The sequence below is a fragment of the Xyrauchen texanus genome, chromosome 13, assembly GCF_025860055.1.
Source record: "Xyrauchen texanus isolate HMW12.3.18 chromosome 13, RBS_HiC_50CHRs, whole genome shotgun sequence".
In the NCBI taxonomy this organism is placed as follows: domain Eukaryota; kingdom Metazoa; phylum Chordata; class Actinopteri; order Cypriniformes; family Catostomidae; genus Xyrauchen; species Xyrauchen texanus.
In genome coordinates, this window is record NC_068288.1 from 42792189 (window position 1) to 42805427 (window position 13239).

The 13239-nt window shown below is 37.4% G+C and overlaps 1 protein-coding gene across 1 annotated transcript in view; it reads right to left on the minus strand.

The window, feature by feature from the left end:
• Nucleotides 1–280: 280 nt before the first annotated feature.
• LOC127653529 (ubiquinol-cytochrome-c reductase complex assembly factor 1-like) overlaps nt 281–13239 on the minus strand; it is a 29081-nt gene continuing 16122 nt past the window's right edge. Inside the window, exons 7-9 of the mRNA XM_052140218.1 lie at nt 8872–8949; nt 8612–8725; nt 281–1075 (exon numbers count right to left, since the gene is read on the minus strand). Coding sequence (XP_051996178.1) covers nt 941–1075; nt 8612–8725; nt 8872–8949 — 327 coding nt within the window. The 3' untranslated portion in view covers nt 281–940. The remainder of the gene's footprint in view (nt 1076–8611; nt 8726–8871; nt 8950–13239) is intronic.

The window sequence follows — 13239 nt, forward strand, 5'->3', positions numbered from 1 at the left end:
TTCTAGAAAGATTAAATTCTGATTATGCATTTCCAACGTAATTCCTGTAAGTGGATTAGTGTATTAGATAGTGTATATAGTGTTACTAAGTACATTCCCAATAATTTTCCAGGTTAAACGGCACTTCGTGTCATGATAGGAATTCCATTGTGTTTTGTTTTTTAAACTGTGAAATAATTTTCTGTGGAAACCAATAGCATGCCACAGCATCCGTCCACATTTCTTAAACCAATTAAGACCATTCAAGTATCTAAAATGAAAGAGTTTGTACGGTATAAAGGCCCAGTTTTTGGTTATTACTTCCTCATTAATAAGTTGATTTCGACAAAGGTTTTTGGACAAAGAAAAATTCCTTAAGTGCTCAGTCAGATTGAACGGATATAATGAAACAAATACACAAGACAACTTCTCTGGTCATTCCTCAAGAAGTGCTTTTACTGTATGGGTTGACGAGTCTGACAAAAACGCTTACATTCACACAAACTGAATTCACTCCAGCACATTGAGAGTATAACTTAGAGAGAAAAAAAAATAAAGAAAAAACAACAACTGCCCGCACTGAAAACATTGAAAGATACAGTGAAAGAGCCAAGGTATTTCTCCTATAAATATTGACATTGCATAAGAAAGACATTTATACATATACATACAAGAATATTCTATAGATATAGAAAAGGAGTGCAAAACCATTTTGAGGAGTCCTTAATACGCTCAACACGCATGAGAACAAATGTGTGTGTGTTTGTGGGAAGTCAGAGAATGTGAGACAGAGAATGTGAGACAGAGAATGTGAGACAGAGAATGTGAGACAGAGAGAGAGAGAGAGAGAGAGAGAGAGAGAGAGAGAGAGAGAGGGGGGGGGTGGGGTGGGGGGGTGGCTCAGGTGAGTGCCGCTTCCTGATTGGCAGCTCTAGGTAATGCTGTGTCAGAGTTCAGGCTCTTAGAGGCCTGTATCATTGTAGGTTGGCATGGCAACTTTCAGGATGCTCTGTGCATTGTCCTCCACCAGGGGGCGCCATTTGACTTCTCCTGTTAAAAGAAGATCTTCTCCATCTAGAGCATCAATGAACTGCATCTGTGTTGGAGAAAAGAACATCTCTGTATAATCTGCAGGAGAGACTGAGGGCAAATTGTCACAGGGGCATGTTGTCACAAGGGCTACTGTATATCTCAGTAACTATAAGGTTTTGATTTAAAAGTCCAACTGCATAAATGCTAGCAGTGGGTTTATGGAGTGGTGCAGTGGGCTAAAGCACATATATGTTAATCAGAAGGTCACTGGTTCGAGCCCCACAGCCACCACCATTGTGTCCTTGAGTAAGGCACTTAACTCCAGGTTGTTCCGGGGGGATTGTCCCTGTAATAAGTGCACTGTAAGTCGCTTTGGATAAAAGCATCTGCCAAATGCATAAATGTAAATGTTTATATGATGGTTTCAAATACATAGTTTAATACTGTATTTAATTAGGATGTTTAATCCTATTGAGTTATTTCCCTTAAACTAAAAATCCAATTTCATACCATCATATTTTCATATAAGCTGTTGGGCTCCACTATTGATATTTTAAGACAGGGGTAAACTATATAATGAAGGTTGCTGTAATGCTATAATGAAGTACATTTTAAGTCAGAAGTTTACATACACCTTAGCCAAATACATATAAACTCAGTTTTTCACAATTCCTGACAATTAATCATTGAAAACATTCCCTGTCTTAAGTCAGTTAGGATCACTACTTTATTTTAAGAATGTGATATGTCAGAATAATAGTAGAGAGAATTATTTATTTCAGCTTTTATTTCTTTCATCACATTACCCAGTGGGTCACAAGTTTACATACTATTTGTTAGTATTTGGGAGCATTGCCTTTAAATTATTTATCTTCAGTACACCTCCTATCAGAAGCTTATTGGCTAATTGTCTAAAGGCTTGACATTATTTTTTGGAAATTTCCAAGCTGCTTAAAAGGCACAATTAACTTGTGCCTTCAATTAACTTGAAATTGTTATATAGTCTATTAAAAGTGAAACAATCTGTCTGTAAACAATTGTTGGAAAAATTACATGTGTATCATGCACAAAGTAGATGTCCTAAATGACTTGCCAAAACTATAGTCTGCTAGTATTAAATCTGTGGTGGTTAAGAAATTAGTTTGAATGATTTCAACCTAAGCATATGTACATGCCTTGTTGAAAAAATGTGTCCAAAATGGGAGGGAAAAAAACCTTTTTTGTGTTGTTTTTCCAAAGTTGGAGAGCCTATAACTCCAGAAACATTAAAGATATTTTAATAATCTTATAATGATTTTGGTTAAGAACAAACTTTCGTTTCTTTATCTGAATTTTTAAGGCCACATATGGTTAAATCCCAGAGATATTGGGCTCTCAATGTGGCTTCATGCTCAAATTGTAAAATTTTACACATTTTTAATGGGCAAAAATGAAATGTGCATCTCATGGTATGAAGCTAGTATGTCTTATCCAACAAAACAAAGGTCTTAACCACAAATGTACCTTTCAAAGGTAATTTTTTACTTTAAATTCTAATTTTGACCCCCCTCAAACATTTTTATCCCTGGCACTAAATATTTGGGGTTGATATTATTTATGCGTGTCTATCTCCAGTAAAAAAGAAGAAAATTAAAAAACCCTGGGACCTCTGATTAAGTTCACATGGGATGAACCAGTCAATAAAAAGCAGGTTCCCATTATGCCAATTTACCCCACAGAGCGTGACAAAATCCTCTGCTATACAAGTGTGTTAAATTAACTGTATCTTTTTTCCTGAGCAATACCAGTGGAAATGTTCAATACCTTTTCTCTTTATTTTGTAGCAAAGACTTCAATGTATGAGCTATACAGAAACTGGCCTTCAAAAACTTTGATAAACAGTCACAAAAGTAAAAAAGTGAAACAACTAGCCCCGGTCTTCCTAATAACAACAAATGTATCAAACATAAGTGTGACTACAAGCTGAACCTCACGACGAGTCTGATCAAATTCAGCCTCCATTTACATAATTTCTATAACAGCGCAGTAAAAAAGACATAACTCAATGAATTCACCTACTAGTGTTTAAAATATGCAAACTAATTTAAACTACACTACAGTGAAAACAGCTATGCAAAAGAGTGCAGGACAACAGCAGTGTCTTGGGAACTGATGAAAGTTTCATGTCGACATTGAACAAGGAGCATGGCTGGGCGAAATCTTAAATTATATCTAGAGCCATGTATTTGCCCTGAAATCGGTCAAAAGTTGAATAATTTATTTATTTTCACTACACTGTAAACCCTAATATTGTCATTACTGGAAAAATCAAGATGTCTTAATTTAACATTACCTGAAATGTCAAGTCTTGGGCTCATAAATCAAATATCTATGTTCCTTGCAGTCTTATCTCACAGTGAAATCAGAACGAGTAGACAGATTTATCTTTCGTCAAAATCGGCATACGTTGACCGAAATTTCGAAACACTGCCACCAGTGGCCAAAGCGGTAAGTGTTGTAGGGCATATGGGCACGTGTGAGCTCCATTTATGTTCAGGTAAGGGCACCAAAAGATAGTAGTGAAGCAAGTTGTTTTCAGCTTTACAGGACAATATACAATGAAGAGAAATGCATATATTTATAGATTCTATCCCCCAACCCAAACCTTACCTTAACCATTAGTGGAGTAAAATGTAATGTTAGAAGGAAAAGTGAAACCTCCGAATCATGCTCGTCATTGATTATTCAAACATGGTTACTGCCTGGCTTTGATCCCTAGTCTCCCATGCAGCTGAGGCAATGTGCTGCCAATCACGCCAGGTGGAAAGGTAAACACATTGAAACAACTGCAAACATGTCTGATAAGAATGCTGCATGTCAGCGTGACAGCATACATGTAAACATCCTAGGGTACTGAAACTATCGTAAACATCATGCCGACTTCACATGTGATCACGTTGGTTCCTTGAAATTCCTCTATAGACTAAGTATTAATAACTGAAAAGACGAAATTGAAGCTATGGCGCAAACCCATAATCCCATGCTTTTCAATTATTTCATTATGTTTCCTTGGTCAAAGGGAACATTTGAGGGCATTTTATTCATAGAGGTTTTAGCTCTTTAGTATTATTTTTTTATATATTGTTTTGTTGCAAATAGTTGTTTTGTGTGATGACATCATTAGGGTGTTCTGTGTCCCCTTTGGTCAATTGTACCCAGTTAACACCATCTTAATTTCCCTTGTGCATGCACAAATGAAGTGCAGGAAAATATGCATTGAAGTAGAGAATTAAGTTTATTTATTGATTGACCTAGAATCAGTTCTAATCTTCTTTAATTGAGCTTTGTTATTGCATGATCTTAATTTGAGTCAGTCCAACAAAAATGGTAGAAGTAGAAACGTTCTACAGCAAAAGGAGATGTCACCATTTAATTTCATTGTATAGAAAAAGATGCAATGGAAGTGAATGGCTAACATTCTGCCAAACAGCTCCTTTTGTGTTTTATGGTAAATAATCCATGTAATTTAAATGTTTTTGTCTCAAGCCATATCCATATCTCAAGTTGCCACACTAATTTAGCTTGCCGATCATTCTTAATATCAAGTCTACACTCCGTCCCTAGCTTAAACACATGATGATGTCAGAGCTCGCAGGTGTTTGTCGATAGTAATTAGCGTTGAATAACAATGCAGTCAGGCACCAGCGCACATAAGTGAACGAGCACACAGAGCAGCATGTGACTTCATCAAAAGAGTCCCCCCTCAACTCTACCATGGTTCATGTGCTACACCTGTGACTGTTTTCTTTTTAACTTTGCACTCACTCACTCCACCTCTCCTTCTCTTTCTCCCTCCATCCCGAACTAAGCAGGCCCCTGATACTTATGGCTTACAATGACGCTTATTTGTTGTTTTACTTTCTTTTACACAAAATGCCTACAGGAACCGACGCAGTCGCATATGACACAAACCTCGCACAAACACTCTGCCTTGCAATAAATTCCTGCCAGCACCTGTAATGAGGTCATGGGCTCGGCACTGATGCAGAATGCTCATTGTGTATGTAGGGTTGGTTGTGTTTTGTTGGTTTCATGTCTCTGGTAGGACAAATGATGACAGGAAGATGGGTGTGAATCTGAAGCCCTCTGTTACAGATTTTCATGCATTAATGCACTCAAATAAAAAAGTATTTCAATGACATAAAAACTTTCCATCAAATATAATTGCGGAATTTTTAACAAAATTAAATGAATAAAAACGTAATATATTTATATTTGATTTTGATAACGATTACTAATTTTGTTATGAAATTGAAATGCTTAAATCTTAAAATATTTTTTTTTTTGAGTGTGCATAAACGTGTCTGAAAAAGTTGAAAAACAAATTTATACCTTGATTAATTAATTAAAGGCGCATAACATTCCGGTGACCATATTGGTATAGAGCGCAACAGTTCCTGCTCAATCGGTCGTATTTTTCAATAGGGATTTCTTAAATTGAAAGTAAGTAGTGGTCGACGATATATTGCAGAGGCCAATAAATCGGCCTTTGGCGATTATTAAAAAAAATCTGTCCTCTGCGATATATCAGTCGACCACTACTTAAAATCAGTAGTATAGTATATACATTTTCCCATTTATCCGATTTGTTTCTTGAGGGCGCTGAGAATCGCTTGCTTGCATGTGAAGTGACTGAGACATGAAAACGACCAGTCATGGTTCGTTGTGTTCTTACGTGCCATTGTGTTACTACAATAATAGACCAAGGTGTCTCATCAAAGCCGCGGCAGATGTGTTTGAGCTCATAATGTTAAAGTGCTCGTCTGTTTCCTTCTCCCTCTCTCCCCTCAACAGTTCCCTGTAACCTTTAACTGTCTTGTCTAATGATAAAAAGGCAAATATTGATAAAAAAATAATATCAAATACCATCTGCAAATATGCACATATATCATTGAAACAGATGTAATAAACCAACCTCACACAACTTCAGCAGATCCAGATCACTTAAAATCTTCCTCTAAAGCGCATATTCTAACAGTCTCTCCTCAACAGTTCCCTGTTCCTTTTTTTTCATACTGACATGACCACTAGCACACACTCCCCATCAACTTATACTGATATGGAATACCTGAAGTGGAAACCCCCAAATGGTACCTATGTACACGAGTACAGTTTGTATCTTCCACCCTGACTGGCAGCACTCATGCAAAACCTCACCTGGGATTCAAATTTAGATCACATGCAGATTTGCACAACCCCGGAGTCTTCATCTGTGGCACAGCATGAGTTACCAAGTGAACTTCAAACACCAGGCAGAGGAATTCAACAACTTACTAGACAAGTACAAGGAGACATGGATATTTTAAAGAGATTAATCCAGCAACAGGGGAATACAGTCTCAGAACTTACCCAAGAGGTAAAAGCCAAGTTTTCTCAACTCATATTTCAACTACGGTCGCCAAGATGGAGGACAAACACCAACAATTATTAAAGTGCATCACTGATAATAAACAAAAAGTGGAAATTGAGTTGGATCAATGGTCTAAAGCTACAAAGTGTATGATCACAGAAGAAGTAAACAAAGTGAAGACTACTGTCGTGTCTCAAGTGCATTTCCTGGTACAACAGCTTCAAGCTGAAGTTCAGTCGGACCTCAAAGCCACTTTTCAGAGTTTGAAAAACAGCCAAGAGCAGTTCAACAACAAGTTTCATCAATACAAAAACCAAATAGATGATTTCTTCATTAACACACAAAAATGTCAGTCAGATCTGTCTGACCAACTTCAAACACAAATAAAAGAGATGACTGCTTACCAACAGAAAGTATCTTCATCAGTAACTTCAACCAATATTCAGTCATCCATCCATCACCAATCTCAGCACCACGTACTACCACCGTTTCACATGTTCCTATAGTTAAAGGTGATCATAATCGGTGCCGATAGCTTTTTGGAACTATCAGTTATCTGCAAATATCTATGCTATCTAAAAATGTAGTTGCCAACAGTGTAATTAAATATAGAGCACTCTAGTCTCCACCATTGCAAAATAAGAGTCCCAGGCGTGTTTCTGGTTTTGGTTGACTTATAAACTGCCTCAGGAATTTTATTCATTTAGGATGCTAGTAGCCTCTATTTATGTACTCGTCACAGTATGGAAAAACGCGATCTGCCAATTAATTGGTTATTGTCCGTTTCCACCACCTTAGTTATCGGCATTGACAAAATTCACTATCAGTTGACCTCTAGAAACAATATATTTTACGTTTATTGCAAAATGTTGTGATGTATACAAATTTATAACTAATATGAGAGTGTATGGAGACGGACTTGGCTGTAAGTGCAGCATGGAAGTGGGTGGTTACTGCTGGGCTCTTGATGAGATTCTCTGATTGGTGAAACTTTCTCTGTTGGCTCATAGATAGTGTAGTTTTTTTGCCAAAATTAAAAAAAGTTGAAATAACACAGACTGAAGGCTTAAACAGAAGCATAAAGCATCTATTCACAACCCCGGAGCACATGGTAGGTCATCTTTAAAGGTTTATAAGCTACATTTAAAAATTTATTTATGAAGAAAATGGGATTTTTACTTATGGAACCCGATTGTTGCGCTATTAATAAATTAGTGTTTCAATGATCTGCACTGAACTGGAGTCGGCTGATATTAAAAGCAGATCAGTGCTTATTTTGTCCAATTCAAACTGTAAACTCCTTGATTATGGTTTAAAAAGTTCTAAACTATTATACAAATGTTAAAACTGACTTGAGGGATGTTAAATGTCTGTGCTCCATTTTGTTTCAAAAGCTCGAGTCTCAATGGAAAAGCTTGTTTTTACTGCAGCTCAAACTATTGACATATTGGCATGACAACACTGGTGGGTCAACACAGTTCCTGTTTGTGTTTACATCCGTGTTGTCATGCCACTCTTGCTGGAAGGTGAGGTGTGCACTCAGAAATTACCAAAGATTCACGGCAATGATTAAGCTAGGTCGATAATGTTCCGTAAAACTGGAAAACGTAATAAACCTTCGCAAAAGACTGAACTATGAAAACGCAGTTAAAAGGAACTGGAACAGTATTTATGAGTTGTTTAGGGTGTGTGTTTCTAAATATTTAGCTATGCTGCCAATTACAAAGTTCTTGAGTGGTCTTTAACAGAACCAAAATTAAAAAATAAAAAAAAATAAAAATAAAAATGTGACCCAAATGTAACAAAGAACCCAGTTCTCTTTGCATTCACATTGTACCTCAACTCAAAAGTGGATCAAATTTAGTTGTGATCTGGTCTTAGTACTTTTCCTTTAAAACAGGCAAGCAGCTCATATTGGTTAGTTTGTGTGTGTGTTGTTGGGGTGGAAGCCAATCTGAAAAGGGGCTCGAGCACGGGTGACTGGGAGGGAAATCTGTCCACTAACACAGTATATGGTGAATTCCGACCCAATGAATGTTGCATTATAGGGTGGAGGAAGGTGCCAGTTGATGTGAGCGACGGAGGGGTGACGTGCAGCACTTGAACGTGTTTAGGTGTGTGAGAAAGTGTGGGCAGCATGTACACATTTCAATGTCTGCACTAGAGTAAACACCTGGACACTTTCCTTTGCTTAACCATACACACACTCACCTGTTTGCGGACGTATTCGACCATGAGCTCAAGTTGTCTGGGATCTTCACACTGTCTGTTGAACAGATTCCTCCAGAGAGCTGCAGCAAGAACGCAATCATCCGATAGAATTCCCTAAAACATACAGACACACAAACACACACTTTGTAAATTGTATGACAAGATGGAAACATATTTCCACATATTTTCCTAAACAATGTTGGTAGGGTAGCATCATCAATGAGTTTATAATAATTTTTGAGTTTATTCATTTTTCATACCTCATCATATCCAAAAATAGCAGCGTAGAACGTTTCTGTCATCACCTTCATACTCTCTTTTCTGTGAATGGCATCAATCTGTGAAGGTAAAGCGCATCAATTCAGTTCTCCAAATTGACTTCGTGGTAGATCGACATACATCGGGCCAGGATGATTAATTGGTCAATACATGTTTTCGTAATTAACTTTTTTGAATTTTCAGTATATATTGCGTAAAATTAGGGTTGTATATAGCTATATACATATGTATGTGTGTGTGTGTGTATTTATATATATACACACACACACACGTACGTATGTACGTACGCATGTACATACATGTACACATTCACACACACACCGATCAGCCACAACATTAAAACCACCTGCCTAATACTGTGTTTATCAACGGTTATCTGGTTACCGTAGACATGTCAGTTCGAACCATTCTGGCCATTTTCTGTTGACCTCTCTCACCAACAAGGCGTTTCTGAGATCTTTTTTTCCCATTCTTATGTTTGATGTGAACAATAACTGAAGCTCCTGACCCATATCTGCATGATTTTTTTGCACTGCAATACTGCCAAAACAAAATACAAAATTTTTCTTGGTTGTTGGCAGATAGGATGTTTCAAGCATCATGGAGAATTCACCACAGTTCTTCTATCTATTTAGGCTGTCTCAATTACTTCTGTCACTTAATTTAATCACAGACTGACTCATTGTTCAGTGGGGGGCTCTGTGGGGGCAATGCCATCTCTTGCAGAGTGCCCTGCTCTTCTATTCTAATCTTTTCTATTTTCCAAAGGACTGTTTGGGAATCTAACATTTATATTTCCTATTGGCACACTAATGCTGAAGATATAAATAACCATCTTAAGGCAAGATGGTTATCTGTCGTCTTCTCATTCAAGTAAACTCTTGTCATGGTGGAGTAATAAAGAGAATCTCACTGAGCACGTTAAAGTTTGTTAAACTGCCCAACTTATCCCATTTTAACTTGCAGAGACTTGCAGAGACAACTACAAGTAAAGCATTTGTATGTTGATTCCCCCAAGTTTGTAAACACCATCACCTGTGGTGCCATCAAAACATTGAGCATCCCGAACAACCGGACACGACAAGATTGGCTCAACCAATGGCAAGCATTTAGGGCGGTACAATCTGGTTTCTGACTATTGGAGGACAAAGGGAGTATTCTGGAATCCTGTTTGAAAACAGCCATTATTTTGTACTAATATTAACTGTTAAATATGAACAATGGTTGCAATGCATCAGCCAAACAGTTACTAACCTAACTGTCCCTTTCTTCACCTGCTCCTCTTATGTTTTCTTCCCAACAACCACCCTGCTCTTTCTCACTCATCCATCTTTGTTATTCCATCGTTCTTTGCCTTGTTCTGACGCAGGTCGGTAAAACCAGGCGTGGATATTTAATCCCTGCACTAATCAGGCCAAGGGACCAAAACTGCTGGAGAGGCAAAATCTAGCCCATTCCCCACCAAATTAGTGTCATATCTCACTTTACTGTTATTACTAAGGCTTAGAAAAACTACTAGAATCACACACATGCCCCGGCACAATTAAGAGTGTGAGTGTGTAAGAAAGTTCAATTGAGGCTGGTCTAACATGACACAAATGACAAGTATTTTAGCACAATTAGGCAAAGTAACCTAACCCTGGCAAGGATTGAGCAGGCGGGGGTCTGCCCATTTCCAGCGCTGTATCAGTGTCCCGATCCAACAGGACGGACCTGTTACGAAGCTGCCAAATGCACTGAATACACTCAGTTTACACATGATATTTCACAGCTTAAAAAATAACAGTGAAGGGAAATACCACAATTCTGACCTGTGAAAACAGACTTCCACATCAGGTCAGTGTGTATGCATACAGAGCTGACATTCTCCGTTTAATTTGTGAATAAAAGCCGTTACCGTTTAGGGTTATTCCATTATCCATTCTCACTTTTTTTATATAGTATTGGTGCTGTGACAAATGTAAAGGGGTAATAATATGGTCACAAATCAAATGTATCTGAAGTGTCCAAATTGGGACGTTTTGGGACCACTATAAAATTAAAGAAAGGGACCTACGCTGTCTTTTTGCTAATGTGCACAATGTTAGTGACTCTACTCGGCAGAAGAGAATGTGGGAAAGTGAGCCAATGAGAAAGAGCAGAGTGACAGTGATGGAAAATCATGACATTTTATTGCGGTGCCACTCATTGGCTGCTGCCAGGACAGAGGGGGTCAGATGTATTCTGTCCCAAACATTCTCAGAGCCAAAATGAGTGCCACACCCTGACCCCACTTACATCTAATTCAAACTCACATCCCACCAATACAAGCGCTCCATATGAATGGGGGCAACTTCATACAAGTGACAGAAGAGAGTTGCTGGGCGCCGTGACAAGTCAAAAGTCAGACGTCTTTTCCATTTTCACACTTCTAATTTCATATAATATGCAAACGAGTTCTGATTTGAAGGGTAGACATGGTCGAGCATGTTTATTTGAGTACTTTATGAACCATTTACGACTATAGTAATATATACAAAAGACTTAGATGCATATTAGATGAGTTACAAAAACATAAATCTTAATATGGTTATTTTTAATCTTGTGCTTTAGTGTCAATAGGAAATATCAACTTCAGATTTTGCAAATACAGTACAAAAGAATACACCGTAAACCCTAATGCTCAACGTAATTTATTGTATTGAGTGGGGGAAAATGAAATCAAATTTGTTTAAATAAATTAACCTTGATGAGTATTTAGAGCTTTCTTTTGAGTTCACAAAACTGACACCTTTTTAAGTCAAATCAAGTTAACTTGAATTGTTTTATTGTTTTGAGTTTAATGAACCAGTCTCTTCAAATGTACAAAAACATAAAGATGTCCAGTAGCCTTAATCTACGCCACTAATGCTGCAAAGAAAATGTAGATGCAGAGATTATATATTTGAACAGAGTTGGCGAAACCAGAAATTTCTCCAAAAAGCTTTGGTTTGCCTTTCAAATGTTGTAGGCTATTGGGCATTCCTTATTCATCTTTTTTTTTTCAAGCTTATTTAATCCATTTGTGTTGGGACAACATGAATATTTTTAGTTTGGTTAGCTGAAACTAGGCAGGGAATAATGAATTAACAGCTTGCATTGCACAGAACTCGACTGTATGTACGGTATGTAAATATGAAGTGTTATATCATGTGTCTTTGTTCAAGATGAATGTAAAGGGAGGAGACTTGCTTGTGTTTAATTGTTGTGTTATTTAGAAGAGTTTCTGTTTTTTTTTGTTTAAACCCAATTTGGAGTTCCCGATTCCCACTACTTAGTAGGTCCTCGTGGTGGCGCGGTTACTCACCTCAATCCGGGTGGTAAAGGACAAGTCTCAGTTGCCTCCGCTTCTGAGACAGTCAATCTTATCACATGGCTCATTGTGCATGACACCGCAGAGACTCACAGCATGTGGAGGCTCATCCTACTCTCAAAGCACAACTTACCACGTGCCCCATTGAGAGCGAGAACCACTAATCTCAACCATAAGGAGGTTACGCCATGTGACTCTACCCTCCCTAGCAACCGGGCCAATTTTTATTGCTTAAGGGACCTGGCTGGAGTCACTCAGCACACCCTGGATTCGAACTCGTGACTCCAGGCGTGATAGTCAGCATCAATACTCTCTGAGCTACCCAAGCCCCCATTTTTACAGTAATTTTAGGGTTTGCTGACATTGCATCATCATGGCAAAACTGTCTTTAACATTACACAAAAAAGGTCAGTAAGTGATTTTATCAAACTAAAATCATGTTTACATGTACATTTTTATGTCTTGAGGCCATATTTTTGAAAAAGTGAGTATTTCAACATTACAGCGACTCACTGTAACACAGATTTTTGCTTTGCTTTTTAAAGTAGGGGCAAGACAAATACATTTTTGTGGTAATCAATATTATGCCACAAATTATGCCGATTGAGCTTATCTTGCATTGAACCTGGAATGTTAATTTACCATGTCTAATTTAGTTTGGTTTACTTAATTCAACTTGAAGTATTTAAATTAAGATTGCATGTTAATTTTATATTCAACCAAGGAGTTACATTTAGAATGTATGAGTTAGATTAATCAATATTTCAAGTTATAAGCAATTATCATCCAATTCTTATTACAAAATCTAAAAGTTCTGCTAAAAGAAATGTGATGTAACTATAGGGCTGTTGATTTATTGCGTTAAGTGCGATTAATTATATAAAAAATTGACTGGCCCTGTTCACTTCCTTTTTAAGTGCCTTACTGTAATCACAATTTTAATGTTTTTTTTAATAAACAAGTGTTAAGTCTAATTATTAGGTAATCAATATTATGCCAGAAATGCTGTCAATTGAGC